Genomic DNA, 23,033 nt, shown 5'->3' on the forward strand with positions numbered 1-23,033 from the left:
GGATAAACAGTGGGCTGATGTGAAAAGAGTGTTTATAAGCACAAATGTGTCTGAAGAGCTCATATCAGAGGTAGAATGGGTAAGATGTTGGTCTGGTTTGTGTTTCTCTCTCTCTGGAGCTTTAGTGACAGTGGAGGTCTTCACCTTCAAGGGGATTATATCATATCTGGCTGGTTCCCCCTCCATAATTCAGATTCCACCATCCCATCGACACCTTACCTGACTGACTGCACACAGTAAGAATGAGCCTATTAGAACAATCTGATAATGTCATTTTATTGTACTTTGCATATTCCATTTGTATCATACCAATGATAACGTCAGCGTTTTCTACAGGCATGTAAGCTATTTTATTCTCTTGATCCATGGGAAAAAAAAAAAATCTTTTTCACAAAATTGTTGTGCCGATAATATCATTTGCCATTTAAACACATTTTACCACACTACAGAATGTAAACAACTCTTGTCTGCATTTTTTATTCCTAGAGGCTTGATCAACAGGCATGGCTATTATCTGGTGCAGGCCTTCAGATATGCAGTGGATGAAATTAACAACGGCACTCAGGATAAGCAACTCCTCCCAGGGGTCACGCTGGGCTACCGGACATATGACTTGTGCTCCCTGCCAGCCAGCAATCTGGCCACCCTGGATCTGCTGACCCAACAGCTGACCCAGAGTTCAGTTGTCAACAGCCGCTCTGTGGCCATCATCGGTCCTGACAGTAGTTCCTACTCTTTTACACCAGCCGCTGCTCTTGGTACATTCCTGGTGCCTCAGGTACAGGGTCACTAGATCAAGGTTTTTATATATGTCAAAATTAACCCTGCATCCATTCAGTTTCCCGCTATATCAGTATATGAACACGCTATCATTCATTCAAGTAGGCCTACTACTAAACCATTCAACGCGATGACGCGAAAGTACAAATCTGTACTGGCGCGCTGTCTGTGAACAAACACCCGAAAGCCGCTTCAGACAGCGCGCCAGTGCCACACATTTAGTTCTCAAAATGAACGTAAAGAGTTCAAATAGGGGTGAGAAAATAGGGGATCTGTCGTGTCAGGTCTTAAAGTGACAGCTGCCTATTAAACCTGCTACCGTCTGTCATTTAATGTTAATCAAAGAACAAAAGACAAAGAGAAAATCACTCCCTGCTCAATAAGGCTTTAATAAGGATTAATATTCGATTTATGATTTATGCAGTGAAGTCTGTGCAGTGTTTGATTATTCAATTTCTGTCTATTTAGGACCTGTAAATCTTAAAGCACTGTTTACAAAGTTATGTGGGTCAAAAACAATGAAAACAATAACTTTTTTGTGCATTTTAGCAGGCCAGGTAAAAATCTGAACGGGCCCGACTGGGAAAACCTTCGTGTTGAGCCCTGATATATTAAAGGCGCAAGTGACATTCATTACAATGGGTTTATGTAGAGATTGTTTTAAGTTCACTTAAATTATGTTGTTAAAGCCTATTAAATGTTAAAATTGATAGCTTTCAATCATACTGTTATGTTGAATTGCTAAAATTAAGGGGGGGATATCCATTTAATAGAGACAGCATCAGTACTTTATCAGTGATACTGACCTTCATTCATAGTGCTTAGTATAGGCTAAAAATACCATTAAACAAATATTTAACAAATACCGTCTTTATATTGTTTCTATATTATTTTGGAGATTCAGTGTGAAAGTATTACAATATAAAAATGTATAAAAAACGTATATGTTAGGTGTTAACATAAGTCACAATTAATTCCAGAAAAATGTGTGATTAATTAGTTATTTTAACTAATTAATTATTTTAATCGATTGACAGCTCTTTATATATATATCCATTGTATAATAAATGCTGTATAAATGAAACATATAAATTATGTATAATTTTATACATTCACATTTTGTATTTGTAGATCTCCTACGAGGCCACAAACGAATTGCTGAGCAACAAAATTCTCTATCCAGCTTTCTTCCGCACCATTCCCAGTGACAAGAACCAAGTCAGTGCAATGATACAGATTCTGGTCAGATTTAACTGGACCTGGATCGCCCTTCTCGGTAGTGACAACTCATACGGTATTCAAGGAATGCAAAGCCTTTCCCAGCTAGCTTCACTTCACAATTTATGTATTGCGTACCAAGCCGTGATACCCGCTGTAACTGACAAGACGAAACAATACATGCAAGACATGGTCAAAAACATCATCAAAACCAAAGTCAACACTATAGTTGTCTTTTCCAATAAGAGGCGGGCCGCTGGCTTCTTTCCTTTTGTTATCGACCAAAACGTGACAGGTAAAGTGTGGATTGGGACAGAGGACTGGTCGGTGGCGCCAATAGTGAGTAACATCCCAGGGATCAGTACGATAGGGACTGTCATCGGTGTCGCAGTCAAATATACTGAATTCAGTGGGTATGAAGATTTTGAAAGGCTTTCTGTGCCTGGACTTAAAGACATTGGTCTAAACAGTTCATTCAACCTCAACGTCCCATGTATGCAAAATACAGACCTTTATGAAATAGCGATGAAAGGCTTTTCTTTGGCACAGTATGACATTGTTTCCTCCTTTAACGTGTATAAGGCCGTGTACGCAGTGGCTCATGCGCTGCACAACATCCTGGATTGTGACTCTGGAGTATGTCAGAAATATAAGGTGCAGCCATGGGAGGTGATTGCTTTTAGATTTAAATCACTGAAATAATAATATAGCACACATGCAGTGTGTGTTGTGAATAGTGTTGAACATACACATTATATGATTTTCTTTAAATCCCACAGGTATTTCACCAGCTGAAACAAGTTCGGTTTTCAATTCGAAACACATCATTTTATTTTGATAAGAATGGAGACCCTCCTACTGGTTATGATATTGTGACATGGGTATGGATGGATGGCCAGTGGTCATTTAAAGTGGTGGGAAGTTACAGTCCCGGTCCGAATGATCTTCAGTTAGACGCCTCTCAGATTCAATGGACAGGCCAGGTGTCTCCTGTAACCAAGGTAAGTCTGTATCATTCCTTATATGCATTATGCCATTTCTTGGCCCTGTATAACATATGACTGTTCAAAAGATTGGGTCAGTATGTTTTTTTTGTCTGTTTGAAAGAAAGAAATGAATACTTTTATTCAGCAAGGATGCATACACTGGTCAAATGTGAATTTAAAAACATTCATGTTACAAAAGACTTCTATTTCAAATAAATGCTGTTTATTTGAATTTTTTATTCATCCTGTAATTTTTGTTTATCATGCTATCACAAAAATATTAAGCAGCACAACTGTTTTCAACATTGATAATAATCATAAATGTTTCTTGAGCATCAAATCATCATATTAGAATGATTTCTGAAGGATCACTGAAGACTTGAGTAATTCAGATTTACCATCACAGGGATACATTACATTTTAAAATATATTAAAATGGAAAACAGCTGTTTTAAATTGTAATAATATTTCACTATATTACTGTTTTTACTATATTTTTGATCAAATAACCCAAACTTTTGAACAGTAGTATAAATGCTTCCCAACTGTTTTCCATCAGCTTCTATACACAAACAAAAGCAGTGGCAAATAAATACATAAATAATCATGATAATTGAAAATGAAATTATCGTATTAATGTGATGTGTTTTTACATTGCTTTAACAATTTTCAACTTTTTAATACAAATTATACAAGATTCAACTCATTTTTAAAAGTCAGTTTGATGTAATTTAAGTTGAAATGACTTCAACATCAAAGTTGATTGTAAAAAAAAAAAAAAAAGTTTTACAGTGTAATAATAATCATATTTTTGCTCTCTCCAGGTTCCCGAGTCAATTTGTTCCCCAGAATGTCCCTACGGACACAGAAAGCTCATGACCGGACAGCACAAGTGTTGTTTTGACTGCATGGCATGCCCTGCTGCTACCTTCCTCAACAAAACTGGTACAAAAACACCCCAAATGTCATATAATTATCAAGTACAAGTATACAGTACAGTAGGTAATGGAGGAAACTAGATCAGAATAACCAGACACGGTATGTCATTCACAGTATGTCCAGCAGATGGCACATTTTCTTCAGTTATGACTCCCATGTTTGCTTTCAATCCCCTTAAAGCTAAAATACTTTCTCAAATCACAGCTTTTGCATAGATACGTATTAGTATTCCATTTGTAATTGGGTTTCCTCCAATAGTGTAAACACTGTAGCCCTGGGACACTAGCAAAACATTGCTCTGTTAGTTTACCCAGAGAAAGCAAAATATACGTCCACTTCACATTATCAATTTATAGAGCCTTGTTATGAAACATTTTGAAAGCTCATATGCTAACTTAACTTGTGTCCTCATAGGTTACACTAGCTGCCAAGCGTGTGCCAAAGATGACTGGTCTGAAGCGGTGAGTGAGACATGTGAGAAGAGGGCAGAGCTGTACCTGTCGTGGGGCACTCCGCTCACTACTGCCCTGCTCATATACCTGGGTGTGACCCTGTTCCTCACCCTGGGCACAGCTCTCATCTTCCTGTTTAACCTCAGTACCCCTGTGGTGAAGTCGGCCGGGGGGAAGACCTGTCTGCTGATGTTGGCGTCTCTGACCGTGGCCACCTCCAGCACACTGTGCCACTTCAGCAGACCGTCCCGCACCGGCTGCCTCCTGAAACAGCCGCTCTTCATCATCAGCTTCACCGTGTGCCTGGCGTGTGTGACTGTGCGCTCTTTTCAGGTATGTTTGGCCATGTTGTTGAGGTCGTGAAGAGGTTAATGGCTTTAGCTGATTTACCCTTTAACATTTCATTTCTGTCTGGCGGCTTCTAAATGTATTTGGACACTTACGTTACCTTGTTGAATGTATGTGCATTAGATAACAAAACCAGTATTTATTTTAATGAAAGACAGCACAAAAACATTTAGCAAAAAGATGTTGGTGAAATCAGTCAAAATATTAACAAATTCTGGGGGAAACAGTTGATATACTGTTCAAATTGATCTGTACTATTAAATGCACAATAATAAAATTCTGGCCAAATATTTGTCCAAGTTAAACGCGATAAATAGCAGTTATTAAAATTATATAGGCTACTTTGTATTTTGTGTAAATATAACAAAAAAAAAAAATATATATATAGGCTGACACAATGTTGGAATGCCTTAATTCACTTGTAGCATTTAAAACCACGTGTTATATATATATATAAAATATACAACATTAAAATGTCCAGTTTGAAACATTAATATTTGTTTTGAGATTTGCCAAAAATTACATTAAACAGCGAGTAACACTTTACAATAAGGTCTAATGCATTAACTAGTGTGAACTAACAGTGAGCGATATATTTGTACAACTTTCATTAATATTGTTGTTTCATTAATTGTAACTTTCATTCATGTTAGCTGACAGTGCATTAACTAAAATTAGCAATTACAATTTTTGTAGTTAACTAGTTGACTAATGTTAACAAAATGAAAACTGTGTTACCAAACAGTGTTATTAAATAATTATTAAAGGAGACCTGTTATGCAAAATTCACTTTTATATGTTGTTTGAACATAAATGTGTGTTGGCAGTGTGTGTCCACAACCACCCTATAATGATAAAAATCTGCCAACTGCTCTTTTTTTAATCCCCATAAATCATAAGCAGTGTCTCAGAACAAGATTCTAGCATGTGAGCAGCAACTCATTTGCATTTAAAGATACATGCACGAAAACAGCATGTTTTTCCTTCCTCTCAAAAAGGCATTTACAACATGGTATAATAAGTGACCTGTGGGTTATTTTGAGCTGAAACTTCACAGAAACGTTCTGGGGACACCTGAGACTTATATTACATATTGTAAAAAGGGGCATAATAGGTCCCCTTTAAATTAAATATCCAATTTTCACCAAAAAACGATCTGGTATTGCTACATTGTGCATTCATGATAAATCACATTCCTATTTATCAGTTCTCATAATACAACATGAATCTCTCTCTTGGAAGGTGGTTTGTATATTTAAATGGTCCTCCAAGCTGCCAAGATTCTATGAGACGTGGGCTAGGAAACGAGGCCCTGAGATGTTCATCCTCATCATGACAGTGGTGGAGGTCTTCATCTCGGTTCTTCGCATGCTCCTCGACCCTCCCTTTCCATCTCAGGACTATGACTTCTACCATGACAGCATTGTTCTGGAGTGCAGCAAGACTCTGTCTCTCGGGGCCTTCGCCGAGCTCCTTTTTGTGTGTGTGTTGAGCTTAATTTGTTTCTGCTTGAGCTACATTGGAAAAGATCTGCCTGCCAATTACAATGAAGCTAAATGCATTACATTCAGTCTTATGATATACATGATTTCTTGGATCACTTTCTTTACAGCTTACTGCATTTCCAGGGGGAGCTTCGCCATGGCCCTAAATGTAGGCGCCATCCTCTTAAGTGTGCTAGGGATACTCGGCGGCTACTTTTTGCCGAAGGTGTACATAATCTTGATAAAACCCCAAATGAATACAACAGCTCACTTCCAAAATTGCATTCAAATGTACACCATGTCCAAGCAGTGAAAGCGAATAAGACTTTCTATGTCTCTCAACATTAGGATAATCCAATAGTGCCTTCTAACAATACAGAGCAACATAATCCCAGTTTCAGTCTTAGAAGGAGCCGATACTCTGAGTGTCTTGGGACTGTGACTGCTTGGCATATGCGTAGCCAGTGGGCAGATCGTCAGAGAAAGCCTAATTGTGTTGGCTACCAAAAGGGCAGAGCAATCGGTTCGGCTGCCCTGCGTGAACATCTGTCGTGTGCTCCGCTCTCATGGGTGCCCAGTTTCACTCCAAACAACTCTGAGAAAAGATTTAATTGGGCAGCTAATTTTGCAGATACGAGGACAGATGGTGTCACTTGTCCTGTTTGTCTTTAGTAAATCGCATTGCCCAAAGTTATCAGTAAATATAGTCAAAAATATAGGATAAATATGGGAATACTTTACAGTAAGGTCCCATCAGTTAACGTTAGTTAATTCATTAACCAACAATGATCAATACTTTTGTTAGAGTATTTATTAATCTTTGTTAACGTTAGTTTGTAAAAATGCAACTGTTTATTGTTTATTCATGTTAGCTTGGGTCTATTAAATATGATTAAAGTCAGCATGTAATGGAAGTTGCGATGGTCTTTTACGTATCTGAATAAAACAGCTTCATGAACAAGAATAAGTGTGCGGTGAGACTTGATTTTGTCCATCAGGAATTGATTGGATCGTTGGATTGTAAAGGTTTGCTATTGCTGTGATCTCATGAGAGTTATTTTGATTAAAGATTATGAGGTCACAATGATGTGCATGGATAAATCATTTATAATAGAGCAATATTCCATAAAAAGAACAGGAATCCATGTCAATTAATCACCTTCACCTGTTTGCTGTTAGCCCCCTTGTTATCTTGAATATATATATATGTACCGGTAAACATACTCCTGTGTTTGTTGGTCATTGTCTTTACACCCTCTTTTGTAAAACTGTTGTGTTTGTTAATGACTCTTTATTAGTGTTTTTGCCTGGATTTCCTCAGCCTTGTTTTGATTTATGCTATATTCCTTGTTTGGACTTCCTGGTTTGCGCTCATGCTTGGGTTTAATGTGTTTTCTAAAATAAACTTACTGCTTTTGGATCCTCATCCCTTCTCTTCCCTGCCAAAGTAGGCTATTTTTTTAATGTTAGGTTCGGTTAACTAATGTAGTTAACTAATGTAAACTTATTGTAAAGTGTAAGCCTACAGGAAAACTCAGTTATGCATGTAGGCTACTGTGAGAGGTCCAAAAGGTTTTTTTGTTGTTTTTTTTTACTTTTTTCCCGTTACAAATTATAATCAAAATAATAATTTGAGTAAAAATGAATTGAAACGAAATTATATTAGTATTTGGTAAGGATTGAGAAACGAAGCATCATTAGGCTTTCCCCTGACTTTTCCCCTGACCACAAAATATTCAAAGCTTCGAAAACTATGGAAGCTTGTTTCCGCCACAAAATAATAAATAAATAAGGTGATTTCGACTTTTTATCTCACAATTCTGACTTTTTTTTTCTTGCAATTGCGAGTTTATATCTTGCAATTCTGGTTAATATCTCACAATTCTATGGGGGGAAAAGTCAGAATTGCGAGATAAAAAGTCGCCATTATTTTTTTAAATGTTTTATTCGGTGGAGAAAAAAAAACTTCCATAGAAAACATCGCAATCTGGTGGTTAGTAAAAAGCAGCCAAAAGCCTGTGAAAGAAGCTCCGTCGAGGAAGCAGCCTCCAGACCCTTTTACAGTCTATGCTCCAGACACTGCATTTTCAATATTATGTTCGTGTGTGTTAAATCAGCTCTCTCTGGTCACTTAATTTACCCATTAAAGTGTGGCAATAAATGCCAGTATTAATATCAATATGAGGCCTGGCTGGCTAATAGAATAGCCTATAAGACAGAGTTACATGGCAAGTAGGCCTGTTTTATTTTCCTGAAATAATTTGTGTAGCCTAAGTAATATTCATATTACTTGTATGACATTTAAAAGTGTAATTGAATAGGTTTTACTCTGGGGTTCGAACATTACGATACGCACAGCAGCGAATAGCGCAGGTGAATGGACAGAAAGTGAGGCAAATGCGTTTGTTCTCGATCACGTGAGCTTCACATTTTGCTGCGTGCTCGATACGTGCCTCGAAATTTCAATGTCATACGTAAAATCACTAGTATTTTTTGGTTTGTCCCTCTTTTGCTTTAAAGACAGCAGCACTCGAGATGCATAAACTCTAAAAGTTTGTGTAAAATCTGATATCCAGCATGATTTGAAATGATTCAAAGAGCATCTTGAGCTTTAATGGAAGAAGAAAGATCAGACCGCCAAAGAGTCACGAACAGTTTTACTTTGAATAGTGACTTAGAAATAGTAGGCTATAGAATCTGAAATATGTTTTCTTTTATTTACATTTTTCAAAATCCTAAAACTTTGTTTATTACCAGGTTTAATTTTTCCATGTAGACTTTTAAACTCTTCTGTAGCTCAGTAACACACACGCACGCACGCACGCACACTTGCATGAGCCCCTGGGAAAAGATAGTAGCCTATGAAAGGCTTGCTGTTGTTAGGGAGGTCATCTCCATTGACACAGGAACGTGTGAGTTGGGAGCAGGGAAGTGTTTCCCACACTACTTTTCCATTGTGAGCGTGATATTCTCAGGAGGGGAGAACAATAGACGTGTGCCTGTAGAAGTAGGCTGTGTAATTGTACTTACTTGACATTACCCATCTGTGTAGAAACCTAATATAGACAGTCTAGAGTTATTTGAGAGTTTAAAATAATGCATATGCATAATTAATGCATATCATATTAAATATGACTATTCCAGCAAAATAATAAAAATAATTTCTGTATGCCTCACACACACGCACACGCACACATGCAATCACACTCACACAAATCTGGTAAAATTGGCCCTCCAATCAAACTTTTAAAGTTTTAAAGGTTGTTATATTTTTATATTTTATTATAAATAATTCCGGAACACTTTATTTGACAGAACTACATATATTTACAGAAAATCAATGGTTCACAGACGTTGAGAGATTAGCTCAGTAGATCAGCCCATTGCTACAAGTGACGTTTTTTGTAATCCCTAACTTGTTAACATAATTAACTTGTTAATTTATAGTCTCAACTCTGTCTTTTGATTGCAGATGTTTTAAGCAAATGATTAAACATATTGTTCCAGTTGCTTAAGCAAAAAACAAACAGGATCTAAATACAATCTGACTTTGAACAGATCACATCATGTAGTCTGTAGTACAAACATTGATTCAATCTTCTCCCAAAACCATTCATTGAAAATGTAGAATTTTATTAGCAGAAAATATCTGATGTAAGAGCTCATTTGCAAAGAATAATAATAAAAAAATTGGTCAAGACAACAAACAGGATCCTTTATCAAAGGTACAACATGCATGCCTTACCTAAACAACAATACAGAAATCTCAGTGCAAACAGAAATATACTCTGAAAAAACTTTTAAGTACAATATCAGTTCAAAGGTCTGATACATAAAACTCCACTGGAGTCAACCTCAATTAAATATGCATACAAAAACAAAACAAGTTAAGTAATAATGTGGTAAAAAAAAAAAAAAAAAAAGTCACCCTAAGAGCTATAAATAATCCACCTCCTTCCACTGACAAACACATGTTCATCTAAAGTTTTTGTCAATCAATATGATGACAGCACAAACATACACTTTGGAAATGCATATCTCCTACTTTGATGAGAGACTTTAATATTACTGTCCCTCAGGGTTTACAGTCTCACAGCATCTTCTACCAGGGTCTCCAGACTCCATCTCTCCTGCTGTCCGGCTGCTGCAGTTTGGACGAGGGTGCTGCTGGAGCAGAGCTCGCTCGCTGGGCGCTGTGGAGGTGCTGGAGCTCTCGGCCAGATCCTCCTCCGGTGGAATGAAGAGTGAGGAAGTGGACGGACTCCCTCCAGCAGTGAGAGTAGCCTTCATTATAGTCCCTCTGAGGAAGCTGCTGCCACTGCTGTTTGAGAAAGCTGACCGTCATTTCCAGGATATCGGCCTTCTCCAGTTTGGTGCTGGGGTCATGGCTGTGGAACTCCTTCTCCAGGAGACGTTTGAGCTGGTCGATGCTGCTGTTGATGCGGTCCCTGCGCATCTTTTCAACAATTGGCTTCCTCGGCTGAAGGCAAACGGAAACACTTGTTAGAACATTTTTCAAACGCAGATTCAAATCTTGGGTGAAACGCTTTGGAAGAAGAACTGCATTTAAATTGAACATACCTTTATTTTGTCCTTATCACTGAAGCGAAGATGGTCAAAAGAGGAGAGTGTAGCTGAATGTGGTGCCATGTCCGTGCTGAAACAGCTTGCTTTTCTTCTGTGGCAAAACGATTTGTGAGCCTCTTTGAGGAGAACCCCTTGTATTTATAGAGCAGCATTACCATCACAAAGCCATGTGGCCTGTGCTGTGTTACTGTTCCCACACTCTGAGACCAGAGGGCCGGCTCATCACAACAATAGAGGACATTAATTTTATGGTTAAATGCCTGCTCACTTCCACTGGAGGAATGTTTCCCAGAGAGGCGCCGTTCTTGAAGGTTCAGTGAAGGAATTTGGTCCTTCTGCCAATTAGAAAAATAGAATAAAAAAAATTATGAATGTAGGTTTTCAAATGCACTTTGCTTTCACAAAAGCACATATAGTAGAACAATAAAGATTAAAATAAAATATATCAGATGAACAATGACTGGTGCTTGCGCATGTATCTAATTTAGAGGTTTGTGTAACCAAAATATATTGCAAGGGAAACTCGTCTTTTACACATACATTTTAATGCAATAAAGTAAACCATGACAACTCTTATTTGATATGTTTGTGCATCTAATTCATACTTTGTGTAATCAATGCAAAAATTGGCCATGCAGTGTTGAAAAACAAAGAAATCTTGATACAATTATTTGATAAGTTATTTTTGTAACCTAAATATATTGTACAAAGTGCGTTCATTATTATAGGCTACTATTTTTGTAGGATAGGCACATTTTCCAGGGGCAGCGTTTCTCAAAAGCATCGTGAGCAAAGTTTAATGATGGCAATAGGCTTCCGATGCTCTGGGAAACGCAGCTCAGGTCTGGAGCGTGACCAACACCTACTTGCGACAATGGCACGTGGTTAAAACTGTCTGCGACATAACATCAAAAGCTACGAGAAACACAGCTGGAAACACAGATTTGAGCCCGTTCCCATGAATTTTCCTTTGATAACATGACTGTCAGCTCCACAAGTTAGGTGACAGAACAGTCGCGTCCACGTGCCAAATTACGGAAGTCCTCATGTCGCTGTGAGAGCTGTGAAGGCACGCGTGAGAAAATCTGAATAATATCAAATTCTCAGTCCTCACCTGCTATTTGTGTGAATCGAAATAATGCTAGTTCGTTTTGTAAAGTGATTAAAATTGTTTTTTCCCCGTTTTTTTGCTTCATCTCATTTTATGTCTACGTGTCTGTCGTCACTTCATGGCCAGCACGCGCAGGAGCTCGTGCTGAGATCAGATCAGTGAGGTTCATTGTGCTGTTCCTGCTGCTGCTTCTTAACTGCCTCGATCACACGACCAGCAGACGCCAAAAGGGTCAGGACAGAGACTCCTGCCATTGTCACAACTGTGGGAAAGACACAGTTAAGTAAGTAAAGTGTTTTACTGTGGTAACGAAGTGCAATGAGAACGAGCAGGTGAATATAGATTATTAAAGGTGCTTTGATTTCTATTTGAATAAACATGCTTGGAAGTCCCTCAGAAAACATTCTCTCACTCTCAACACTCGCACACAACACAACACTCTCACACAAACGCCCTCTGCATTTGACAGGATCTTTCAGCATTCACATTTTATTCAGAACACATTATGATTCAGAACACATTATATAGGCCTATATATATACACACACATATATATATATGTTTTGTTTTATCGTCTGTCTTAATTTGTTGTGTTATAGTTTTTAGTTTAAGTCTACGACAATAACCCTGGTGATCCCTCTATTTGTATTGTGATGGAGAGCAAAGACTAGTGTTTATTCTACACACACACACACACACACACACACACACACACACACACACACACACACACACACACACACACACTTGTTTGCTTGTATTTTTCACATATAGCCTACTATTGAAATACTGTGAGTTTGTGTTTGAGGACATTCCCACTAACCTGGGTGCTCTAATCTGAGGAGTGCAAACAATTCACTAATGGCTCCATTGAAAATGTTAATTGCATCTTTGTTGTAAAACAAACAGTCAGTCTTTTAGTGTCACAAACAAACTTGGGAAATCAAACTTGTGGTTGAGCAAAAAAGTCTTAATATACCCACCACCTTATGAAAATTTTCAGACATTTTTACCCTAATTTAATTTTAAAAGATACTTTTTCTGAAGTATTCTCTACTATATCAGATGTATAACTATATTCTATGTTTAAGTCGAATTGGATATTAAGTGCTTTTGATACTATGATTCCTCTGTTTTAAACCACCTGTAGCAGCAGGCCTGAAGACATAAGGCGCTGGGTTTTCACTGAGGTTCCCATGAGTTGTGTGTGAGAGTCCTGTCTTCCTTTCCCACAGTCTGTTCATTGACTGCCCACAGTAAGGGAACAAAAGAAGTGTGTCTTGTTACACATAACATTAGTTACGGTGTTTGAACTCTCTTTATTAGAGGGGGGACCTAAGACGTAGAAAGACCATCTGGACTTTAGACACTGTTCAAACACTTTTAGGATTTTCCCAGGATTCAGCAACAATTTTCAAACCAGTTCAAACCTAGAAATTCTTACTAACTTACTAAATTTTTTCAGGTTATTTATTTATTTAAATGCATAAATAATGTAAGCATACATTTTTACCCATAGAACACACAAAACCTATTGTAAATATTTTACTTTAGCTTGGCGGGTGTCATTGGTTGAGGCAGTCAGCATGCTCCAATCACTGATGTCATGTTAAATGAAATTAAAAGTCTATTTAACTGTCTACTCCCCTTGCTCATTGAGAAGCATCTGAGAAGTGTAATGTTTCTTAAAAATGTATTATAAATTATCTGTCTGGTTTACCTTTTAAATTTACCGGTTTGGATTTGTGAATCTCTACAGGATCCGCCCCTTTGAGGCAAATTTTGGGTCTAAGTTGAACATCACTTTTTGGTGACATGGGATACCACTTATCTAATTGATTTTAAGGTTAAGAGATAATAGTTGCTTGAGTGGATAACAAAGCAAACAAGCAAAGTGCTTGTTTTTAATTCCATAATTATCAAATAAACAATTGAAACCAACTGATGCAATTAAAAATATATTGGAATGCATTAAAAGTTGTCTGAACTCAGAAAGTGCCTGATGTTTTTGGCTACTCTTTATTTTAAGGTACCCTTGTTACAGTGTAATTATACAAATAAGTACTAAGTAATATTGCATACATCCTCAGTAATAATATGTAATATGTTCTTACGATAGGGTTCGGTGTAGGGCTTGGAATTGTGCATAATTTATTACTAGTAGATACATGTGAGATGCATAACAGGGGCATGAAATAAAGTTACCAATTTTTTTAAAAGAATGAACACATTGCCTCAGAACATTTGATGTAAAATACATTTTTATTGTTTTTATAAAACATATTGTAGATTATGTCCAGCATATTCATGTAGTGATTTTTTTTAAAGTGCAGTGTTTTTACTACCACTGTGCTTGATTGTTAGACTCTTGTTTAAAACACAATTATCTAAATAATCTTTATAAAAGAATTTGTCAGTTATAGTTGATTATAAAAAATCTACAACACCAACAATACCAACACTATCTCACGACCAATTCGTACGAATTCGTACGAATGATAAAAAGGTGGCTAATTCATACGAATTCGTACGACCTCACTCGTACGAATTTGTACGATTTGTCTAAACCCACATGATGGGTAGGTTTAGGGGCGGGGTCAGGGGTTGGTCATTCGTATGAATTCATACGAATTGGGCAATTCGTAAAATATGTACGATTTTGCACAAAATCGAATTCGTACGAGTGAGGTCGTATGAATTCGTACGAATTAGCCACCTCGTAGAATTTGTACGTTTTCCCGTGAGATCAGGTTGACAATACAATGTTCAAAAAAAAAGAACAAGAAGTTAATATAAATCACAAGATCAATTAGATCTATTCAGAAACCTGGAACATTCATAGAATGCAAATATTGCACCTCAGTGTGAGATATATAGTTGCTAACATAGCAGATTCAATTAGCTTGAAGCATGATTTGCCAATGGCAAAAATACAGTGAATTCTAGACGTAGGAATACAAGCAATTAATACCTCTTGAAAGAGGTTTACATAGAATAACATTTTCTCTTATAACAGAGTTAATCGTGGTAGTTCACATTGTTGTCTTTTAAAAACATAAGAATGGCTTCTACCAGGGTCTCCAGAGCGCCAGAGTTTCCTCTTTGCTGCTGCTCTTTGTGTCTGGTGAATGGAGCTGATGAGTGTTGTTCTCTGTGGACGGCTGCATGTGCAGGAAGTGCTTCAGAAGTCTTCTGTGGGACGGAGTCTGCACTGGACACTGAGACAGGAAGTTGACGGCCTCCTGCACACATCTGGAGTGTCCGTCATGAGCCGCAGTAGAGCAGCCTGAGGGATTCTGGGAGCGTCTCAAGAAATCAAGCGTCATCTCCAGGATATCAGCTTTCTCCTGTCTGGAGTCGGGCTGTTGCTTTAGGAACTCTTGACCCAGAAGAGACTTGAGCTTCTCAATGCTGCTGTTGATCCGTTCTCTGCGGATCTTCTCCACTATTGGCTTTCTCAGCTGAGGAAACATTAAGAACGTGCATTTAGAAACACTCATCCATCAGTCATATAGTTCACATTTCATAAGAATACATCATTTAGAGTCAGGTGTGAAATGTTGAATGTTTACCTTGTTTGTGAGTGGAAGTTGTTCTCTGCTGATGATTGATCCAGTGATTGTAGGAGCCATGGTTGTGTGTCTTGTGTTCAGTTCTCTGTTAGGATCAGATCTGAGCTGTGCTGAACTCCCTCTCCTCGCTCCTCCATTTATACTCCCAAATCTCCATATGAATGTGTGAGGCTGGAGTTTGCTGGAGGTTCTCACAGTCTGCAGCCAATGGGAGCGTTCGAAAGGCTCAATGGGGCAGAGGGCCGCCACATGCTCAGTGAGGCATTTATTGTACAGGAAACAATGAACTTCTCTGACAGGCAGGTGGAGAGGTATGTATTACAGGGAGGAAGTTTGTGAGAAAGTGGAAACCCCTTTTGAAGCCTAATCTGATGCTTAGAAACCTGTAAAAGAGCATGCGCCACTCTTAATAAACACACGTCTGAGACCACTAGAAAATGCTTTTATTTAGCTTTTTAATTAAACAGATTTTTATTAATTCCAAATTATTTAAATGAGCAACGTCATCAGGCAATTTGTTTATTTGATTAGTGATCTATTAAGCGCAGAATCAATATTTTTTTTAACACTTTTGGTTACATTTTTTTAAACGATGTTTTGTTTGTTTGTAAGTAGTTGAAAAATATCCAAGAGACCCCATTGTGCGGTTTCCAGATGCCATAATTCTCCTATAATATCTGACGAATAAAGTTCAAGTATTCAGAAAGCATGTAGAATGTTTTGCTCAATAGCTTCTGGTTTAATCAATCATATTAAAATTTTGTAATATGACAGTTAATCAGCCTTTAAAAAAAAATCCTTCAGATGTCCAGGAAAAACAAAACAAAAAACAGGACAGCAATTTGATAGTAAGGTGCCACAGGTTGGCAGTTCAGATGTCCTCTATCACAATGAAGTCTTGAAGGTGATGTAGTGCAGGACTGGGACTGTGCTTTCCACAACTTTCCCACACTCTGTCCATTCATCAGAGATGAATAGAAGTGTGCCTTACTGCAGGCAATTAGGCATGTTGTCAAGGGGCTCCATAGAAACCTCACAGGGGTGTTTATGACACCGTCCCTAATTGAGACGGGCATTTGTTTGCTTGTTTGTCCTACTAAAGAATTAAAGTGTAAAACTATCATTTTCCACATATATTTGTCATTGTATAATTAAAGAAAACACTATTTTATTTAATAGTTTATGTATTGCCTGGAGTGTGAATTCCAAAATTTCTGTTTCATACCCTTTATATTGGACATTTTTAATCTCTATTATGAGTTATGTTTGATATTTCTCTAAATTGTTCTAAAATAAGGTAGAAATGTATTCCTAGAGTGTGATTGTTTTGAGCTCATTTTTTTAAATGTAGGTCTTTTATATAAACAGCACGTGCTTTTGTGAGCAATTAATCCTAATGTGAGCAACAGGGCTGCACTTTCTCACACACTGTCCCACCCCTCCACCTGCTCCCCAGAGATGTGCTCATTGTGTTGGAGCAATAAGGGCTTCAGCCGCCATGTGTCAGCCTGAACGCTCCCATTGGCTGCAGACTGTGAGAACCTCCAGCAAACTCCAGACTCACACATTCATATGGAGATTTGGGAGTATAAATAGAGGAGTGAGGAGAGGGAGTTCAGCACAGCTCAGATCTGATCCTAACAGAGAACTGAACACAAGACACACAGCCATGGCTCCTACAATCACTGGATCAATCATCAGCAGAGAACAACTTCCACTCACAAACAAGGTAAACATTCAACATTTCACACCTGACTCTACTAAATCATGTATTCTTATGAAATGTGAACTATATGACTGATGGATGAGTGTTTCTAAATGCACGTTCTTAATGTTTCCTCAGCTGAGAAAGCCAATAGTGGAGAAGATCCGCAGAGAACGGATCAACAGCAGCATTGAGAAGCTCAAGTCTCTTCTGGGTCAAGAGTTCCTAAAGCAACAGCCCGACTCCAGACAGGAGAAAGCTGATATCCTGGAGATGACGCTTGATTTCTTGAGACGCTCCCAGAATCCCTCAGGCTGCTCTACTGCGGCTCATGACGGACACTCCAGATGTGTGCAGGAGGCCGTCAACTTCCTGTCTCAGTGTCCAGTGCAGACTCCGTCCCACAGAAGACTTCTGAAGCACTTCCTGCACATGCAGCCGTCCACAGAGAACAACACTCATCAGCTCCATTCACCAGACACAAAGAGCAGCAGCAAAGAGGAAACTCTGGCGCTCTGGAGACCCTGGTAGAGCCACCAGGACTGTATGATTTATCAGACAGAATTCAGAATGCCAGTCTGAGATTTGGCATGGACTGTAATTCTAATGTAGGAATTGATTTCCGCCTCTGCAGATTCTGCAGGATCTTTAATCTGCTTTCAGAGAAAGTTGCTGTTTTATTGAAACTGTGTGACTGGTAATATTTGATCAGAATGTACAGAATCATTTGCTGTGTAAAATGATTATTACATTCGTGAAAAATAAGATTCAAAGTATTTGGTCACAGAAATGTTAAAGTCTGATTCAGACGTTTGAACTCTTGTTGGTCTTTCACCCATATTGGGTTTATTCTCTCTTGCATCTAAAGGATGACGACACTGCTTTCATTGACTGAAAGCTTTTGATTTATATTTCTATTGACTGAAATACATCTAATGCCTCTCTTGTTATATGAGAAATATTTCTTCATTTGAAAGATTTAATTGTGTGTTGTAAGCACAAATGATTGTTTTTAATGTTTGCATGTGTTTACATGAACGAGACATTTCCCCTGTAAAGGGCAGTTGAATATTGTCACTGTTAGTGATTGACTTCTATTCTTTACTTTCAAAGTCAAGTTCTTTCCTTCTCTGAAGGTATCTTGCATTGCACATTGCACTGTCTTTGATTACTAATTGAATTTTAAATGTCTGTGACATTGTTCATTTCTTCCTCGTTCAAAGGAAGTACAAACATTCTACCATGAGTTCTTCACAATTGTGAATATTTGCATGTACCTATGTTACTGCTTTATTACTTTAAGGCATGAATGTCCTTCAAAGCTGAAGCAAATGTTCATTGTCAGATTTGCTCGCATGAAAAAACAGTAATCATATTGCTTATGACAAAATAAATTGTACAATCAATGTTCTTGTCCAGTGTTCTGTTTAATTTAACTCTATACACCATACATCTTTTTAATATAGTTAAGTATCTATGAATAGTTTTGTCAAAAATATAATATTTTGTATCAAATTCTTCAAAAGCTTACTGATCAGCATTTCACTGTTGGCAGTGTTTAAATAACTTTACGCTCCTAAACTTCAGCCATAAACCTAGGCTTGACCTGAAATCAGACACGTCTATTGAGATCTCAAAATTCCGGCCAGTTAATAATATAGAATATCAAAATCGACTGCTGGCGGTAGATCCTTTTCCTATTTAGCACCAAAATTTTGGAACAGTCTTCCTAACATTGTCCGGGAAGCAGACACACTCTGTCAGTTCAAAGCCAGATTAAAGACACATCTCTTTGACCTAGCATTCACATAATACATTATAGACTTCTATAATTTAATGTTAGGCTGCATAGATTAGGTCAGCCGGAACCGGGAACACTTCCCATAAATCCTGATGTACCCGTTACATCATAAGAAGAATGGCATCTACGCTAATTTTAGTGAGGAAGATTATTCACAAGTAGAAAAAATTCAAGACATCTGCCAATCTTCCCAGGAGTGGACGTCCCAGCAAATTCACCCCAAGGTCAGACTGTGCACTGTTTAGAGAAATCACACAACACCCAAGAACTTCACCGACTCTACAGGCCTCAATAAACATGTTAAATGTTAAAGTTCAAGACAGTACAATTAAAAAAGGACGGGACAAGTGTGGCATGTTTGGAAGGGTTGCAAGAGAACGCTTCTTCTCTTTAAAAAGAACATGGCAGAACAGCTTAGGTTTGCAAATCTGAACAATCCTCAAGACTTCTGAAAGAATGTCCTTTGGACAGACGAGACCAAAGTGGAGATGTTTGGCCATAATGCACAGCGCCACGTTTGGCGAAAACTGACCTCAGCATATCAGCACAAACACCTCATGCAATGTCCATCACGCTGGATTTGGGATTTGGGCTTGTTTTGCAGCCACAGGACCTGGACATCTTGCAGTCTTTGAGTTCACCATGAACTCCTCTGTATACCAAAGTACTCTAGAGTCAAATGTGAGGCCATCTGTCCGACAGCTAAAGCTTGGCTGAAATTGAGTCATGCAACAGGACAATGATCCCAAGCACACCAGCAAATCTACAGCAGAATGGCTGAAAAAGAAAAGAATCAAGGTGTTACACTGGCCCAGTCAAAGTCCAGACCTCAACTCAACTGAAATATTTTAGCAGGACCTTAAAAGAGCTGTGCATAAACAGATGCCCACAAACCTCAATGAACTGAAGCAACGTTGTAGAGAAAAGCGGGCCAAAATTCCTCCTGAATGATGCGAGAGAATGATACTGTCATACAGAAAACAATTCCTTCAATTTGTTGCTGCTAAAAGTGGCTATACAAGCAACTGAATCATAAGGTGTACTTAGTTTGTCACCCATGGCTTTTCCATTTTGGCTTTATTTTTTTTTTCAATAAATGACACGGTGTAATATATCATGTGTTGTTCATCTGAGATTGCATTTACAAAATTTTAAAACCTGATAACGACCAGATGGTTTTTATTATGTTCTGATATGTAAAACCATAAAATTCTAAAGGGTGTCCTTTAGTTTTTCACATGACTGTATATAATACATAGAAAAAGACTGAACTAGATAATGTTTTGTTACATTGAAACTGCCATTTCAAATTATGGTTATCCTATGTAAATTTCAGAGTCATGACTAATTAGAAATGCTTTGCAATTCTTGTCATTTGCCTCATAAAAAGCAAAAATTTACAAAATAGGGTCTGTAAGATTCTTTAAAATGTTTTTGAAAGAAGTCTCTTTGTCACGGGTGGTTGTTGGCAGACAGATGAGGAAGACATACAAAGGTTTATTTACAACAGATCCAACAGAATGGCAAACGGAGAGCAACACACACACACTTAACGACGACACTGAACTGAAACAGAAGTGAACATGTATTCAAGTGTTGATGATGGTGACTAATGAGTGCACAGCTGAACGTAATTAGTGTCCGTGACAACAAGTAGAAAGTTCAAAAGAACAGCATTTATTTGAAAGAAATGTTTTGTAACAATATAAATGTATTTACTATCTCTTTTGACCAATTTATTGCATCCTTGCTGATTAAGAGTATTAATTCTTTAAAAAAAATCTTACTGATCACAAACTTCTGAATGGTAATTCAAATGGTAATGTACCCTTAAAGCCCCATCAGTAAGGCTCAATTACCTCTTTATCAACACAAAACAGAAATGTGTTCCTATATTAATTTATAATGGTTGATATTATTTAGCATTATTGTTAATAATATTAAAGTCACTAATATTATTAAAGTTAACATATATATATATATATATATATATATATATATATATATATATAAGAAATTATGAGTTATGTTATATTGTATATTGTACTAATTATTTAAAAAACAAAATCTTTTCAAGTACCCCCAAATGCCCCCAGGTATCGACATACATCTGGTTTATATTGAAAATGGACATCTAAATTACACTAAAAAGATACTCATGGCACAATGGCACGTGCTCTGTCAATAAATGACCCCAATGTCAGACAACAAGCAAAGCTTTAAACGAGGGGTCTCCACTTTCTCACATACTCTCCATCCTCAACACCCACCCCTCCACCTGCTCCCCTGAGATGTGCTCATTGTTTCCTGAGCTATAAGCATGTCATTATAGCATGTGGCGGCCCTCGGCCCCATTGAGCCTTTCGAACGCTCCCATTGGCTGCAGACTGTGAGAACCTCCAGCAAACTCCAGACTCACACATTCATATGGAGATTTGGGAGTATAAATGGAGGAGCGAGGAGAGGGAGTTCAGCACAGCTCAGATCTGATCCTAACAGAGAACTGAACACAAGACACACAGCCATGGCTCCTACAATCACTGGATCAATCATCAGCAGAGAACAACTTCCACTCACAAACAAGGTAAACATTCAACATTTCACACCTGACTCTATATCATGTATTCTTATGAAATGTGAACTATATGACTGATGGATGAGTGTTTCTAAATGCACGTTCTTAATGTTTCCTCAGCTGAGAAAGCCAATAGTGGAGAAGATCCGCAGAGAACGGATCAACAGCAGCATTGAGAAGCTCAAGTCTCTTCTGGGTCAAGAGTTCCTAAAGCAACAGCCCGACTCCAGACAGGAGAAAGCTGATATCCTGGAGATGACGCTTGATTTCTTGAGACGCTCCCAGAATCCCTCAGGCTGCTCTACTGCGGCTCATGACGGACACTCCAGATGTGTGCAGGAGGCCGTCAACTTCCTGTCTCAGTGTCCAGTGCAGACTCCGTCCCACAGAAGACTTCTGAAGCACTTCCTGCACATGCAGCCGTCCACAGAGAACAACACTCATCAGCTCCATTCACCAGACACAAAGAGCAGCAGCAAAGAGGAAACTCTGGCGCTCTGGAGACCCTGGTAGAGCCACCAGGACCATATGATTTATCAGACAGAATTCAGAATGCCAGTCTGAGATTTGGCATGGACTGTAATTCTAATGTAGGAATTGATTTCCGCCTCTGCAGATTCTGCAGGATCTTTAATCTGCTTTCAGAGAAAGTTGCTGTTTTATTGAAACTGTGTGACTGGTAATATTTGATCAGAATGTACAGAATCATTTGCTGTGTAAAATGATTATTACATTCGTGAAAAATAAGATTCAAAGTATTTGGTCACAGAAATGTTAAAGTCTGATTCAGACGTTTGAACTCTTGTTGGTCTTTCACCCATATTGGGTTTATTCTCTCTTGCATCTAAAGGATGACGACACTGCTTTCATTGACTGAAAGCTTTTGATTTATATTTCTATTGACTGAAATACATCTAATGCCTCTCTTGTTATATGAGAAATATTTCTTCATTTGAAAGATTTTATTATGTGTTGTAAGCACAAATGATTGTTTTTAATGTTTGCATGTGTTTACATGAACGAGACATTTCCCCTGTAAAGGGCAGTTGAATATTGTCACTGTTAGTGATTGACTTCTATTCTTTACTTTCAAAGTCAAGTTCTTTCCTTCTCTGAAGGTATCTTGCATTGCACATTGCACTGTCTTTGATTACTAATTGAATTTTAAATGTCTGTGATATTGTTCATTTCGTCCTCGTTCAAGGGAAGTACAAACATTCTACCTTGAGTTCTTCACAATTGTGAAAAGATGCATGTACATAATATGTTACTGCTTTATTACTTTAAGGCATTAATGTCCTTCAAAGCTGAAGCAAATGTTCATTGTCAGATATGCTCGCATGAAAAACAGTAATCATATTGCTTATGACAAAATAAATTGTACAATCAATGTTCTTGTCCAGTGTCCTGTTTAATTTAACTCTATACATCATACATATTTTTAATGTAGTTAAGTATCTATGAATAGTTTTGTC

The 23,033-nt window shown here is 37.9% G+C and overlaps 5 protein-coding genes across 6 annotated transcripts; 3 read left to right on the forward strand and 2 right to left on the reverse strand.

Annotated features, from left to right (window-relative positions):
* Window positions 1–75: 75 nt before the first annotated feature.
* On the forward strand, window positions 76–6,918 carry tas1r1 (taste receptor, type 1, member 1; the record flags this gene model as incomplete). Its single annotated transcript, XM_079849761.1, has 7 exons — window positions 76–236; window positions 487–778; window positions 1,912–2,667; window positions 2,778–2,999; window positions 3,809–3,929; window positions 4,338–4,708; window positions 5,966–6,918. The coding sequence occupies 7 exons, from the start codon at window positions 76–78 to the stop codon at window positions 6,518–6,520; spliced, it is 2,478 nt and encodes an 825-aa protein (XP_079705887.1). The 3' UTR covers window positions 6,521–6,918.
* Window positions 6,919–9,825: 2,907 nt separating this feature from the next.
* Window positions 9,826–12,167, reverse strand: her12 (hairy-related 12). Of its 2 annotated transcripts, none has more exons than XM_079850227.1 (3): window positions 11,909–12,167; window positions 10,789–11,129; window positions 9,826–10,687 (listed from the first exon to the last, which is right to left on the reverse strand). In XM_079850227.1, exons 2-3 carry the CDS (start codon window positions 10,855–10,857, stop codon window positions 10,310–10,312), a joined length of 447 nt encoding a protein of 148 aa, XP_079706353.1. In that variant the 5' UTR covers window positions 10,858–11,129; window positions 11,909–12,167; the 3' UTR covers window positions 9,826–10,309. The 2 variants fall into 2 exon arrangements, with proteins under 2 accessions (XP_079706353.1, XP_079706354.1); XM_079850228.1 differs by lacking the exon at window positions 11,909–12,167 and adding an exon at window positions 11,661–11,828.
* A 1,984-nt stretch (window positions 12,168–14,151) lies between these two features.
* LOC307146225 (transcription factor HES-5-like) lies at window positions 14,152–15,583 on the reverse strand. Its single transcript, XM_079850102.1, has 2 exons — window positions 15,478–15,583; window positions 14,152–15,366 (listed from the first exon to the last, which is right to left on the reverse strand). Exons 1-2 carry the CDS (start codon window positions 15,535–15,537, stop codon window positions 14,974–14,976), a joined length of 453 nt encoding a protein of 150 aa, XP_079706228.1. The 5' UTR covers window positions 15,538–15,583; the 3' UTR covers window positions 14,152–14,973.
* Window positions 15,584–16,960: 1,377 nt separating this feature from the next.
* On the forward strand, window positions 16,961–18,586 carry her4.2 (hairy-related 4, tandem duplicate 2). Its single transcript, XM_079850226.1, has 2 exons — window positions 16,961–17,206; window positions 17,321–18,586. The coding sequence occupies exons 1-2, from the start codon at window positions 16,976–16,978 to the stop codon at window positions 17,711–17,713; spliced, it is 624 nt and encodes a 207-aa protein (XP_079706352.1). The 5' UTR covers window positions 16,961–16,975; the 3' UTR covers window positions 17,714–18,586.
* A 2,857-nt stretch (window positions 18,587–21,443) lies between these two features.
* On the forward strand, window positions 21,444–22,077 carry LOC307146342 (transcription factor HES-5-like). The gene is made up of 2 exons (XM_079850243.1): window positions 21,444–21,567; window positions 21,679–22,077. The coding sequence occupies exons 1-2, from the start codon at window positions 21,508–21,510 to the stop codon at window positions 22,069–22,071; spliced, it is 453 nt and encodes a 150-aa protein (XP_079706369.1). The 5' UTR covers window positions 21,444–21,507; the 3' UTR covers window positions 22,072–22,077.
* Window positions 22,078–23,033: the final 956 nt, after the last annotated feature.

This window comes from Squalius cephalus (genome assembly GCF_949319135.1).
Source record: "Squalius cephalus genome assembly, chromosome: 18".
NCBI classification, from domain to species: Eukaryota; Metazoa; Chordata; class Actinopteri; order Cypriniformes; family Leuciscidae; genus Squalius; species Squalius cephalus.

Bases quoted from the DNA above. Each gene is read 5' to 3' on its own strand.
- LOC307146225 (XM_079850102.1), bottom strand. From the start codon at position 15,537: ATGGCTCCTACAATCACTGGATCAATCATCAGCAGAGAACAACTTCCA. The intron at 15,367-15,477 runs GTAAACATTCAA...ATGTTTCCTCAG, and splicing joins AACTTCCACTCACAAACAAG to CTGAGAAAGCCAATAGTGGA.
- LOC307146342 (XM_079850243.1), top strand. From the start codon at position 21,508: ATGGCTCCTACAATCACTGGATCAATCATCAGCAGAGAACAACTTCCA. The intron at 21,568-21,678 runs GTAAACATTCAA...ATGTTTCCTCAG, and splicing joins AACTTCCACTCACAAACAAG to CTGAGAAAGCCAATAGTGGA.
- her4.2 (XM_079850226.1), top strand. From the start codon at position 16,976: ATGTGTCAGCCTGAACGCTCCCATTGGCTGCAGACTGTGAGAACCTCC. The intron at 17,207-17,320 runs GTAAACATTCAA...ATGTTTCCTCAG, and splicing joins AACTTCCACTCACAAACAAG to CTGAGAAAGCCAATAGTGGA.
- her12 (XM_079850227.1), bottom strand. From the start codon at position 10,857: ATGGCACCACATTCAGCTACACTCTCCTCTTTTGACCATCTTCGCTTC. The intron at 10,688-10,788 runs GTATGTTCAATT...GTTTGCCTTCAG, and splicing joins GTGATAAGGACAAAATAAAG to CCGAGGAAGCCAATTGTTGA.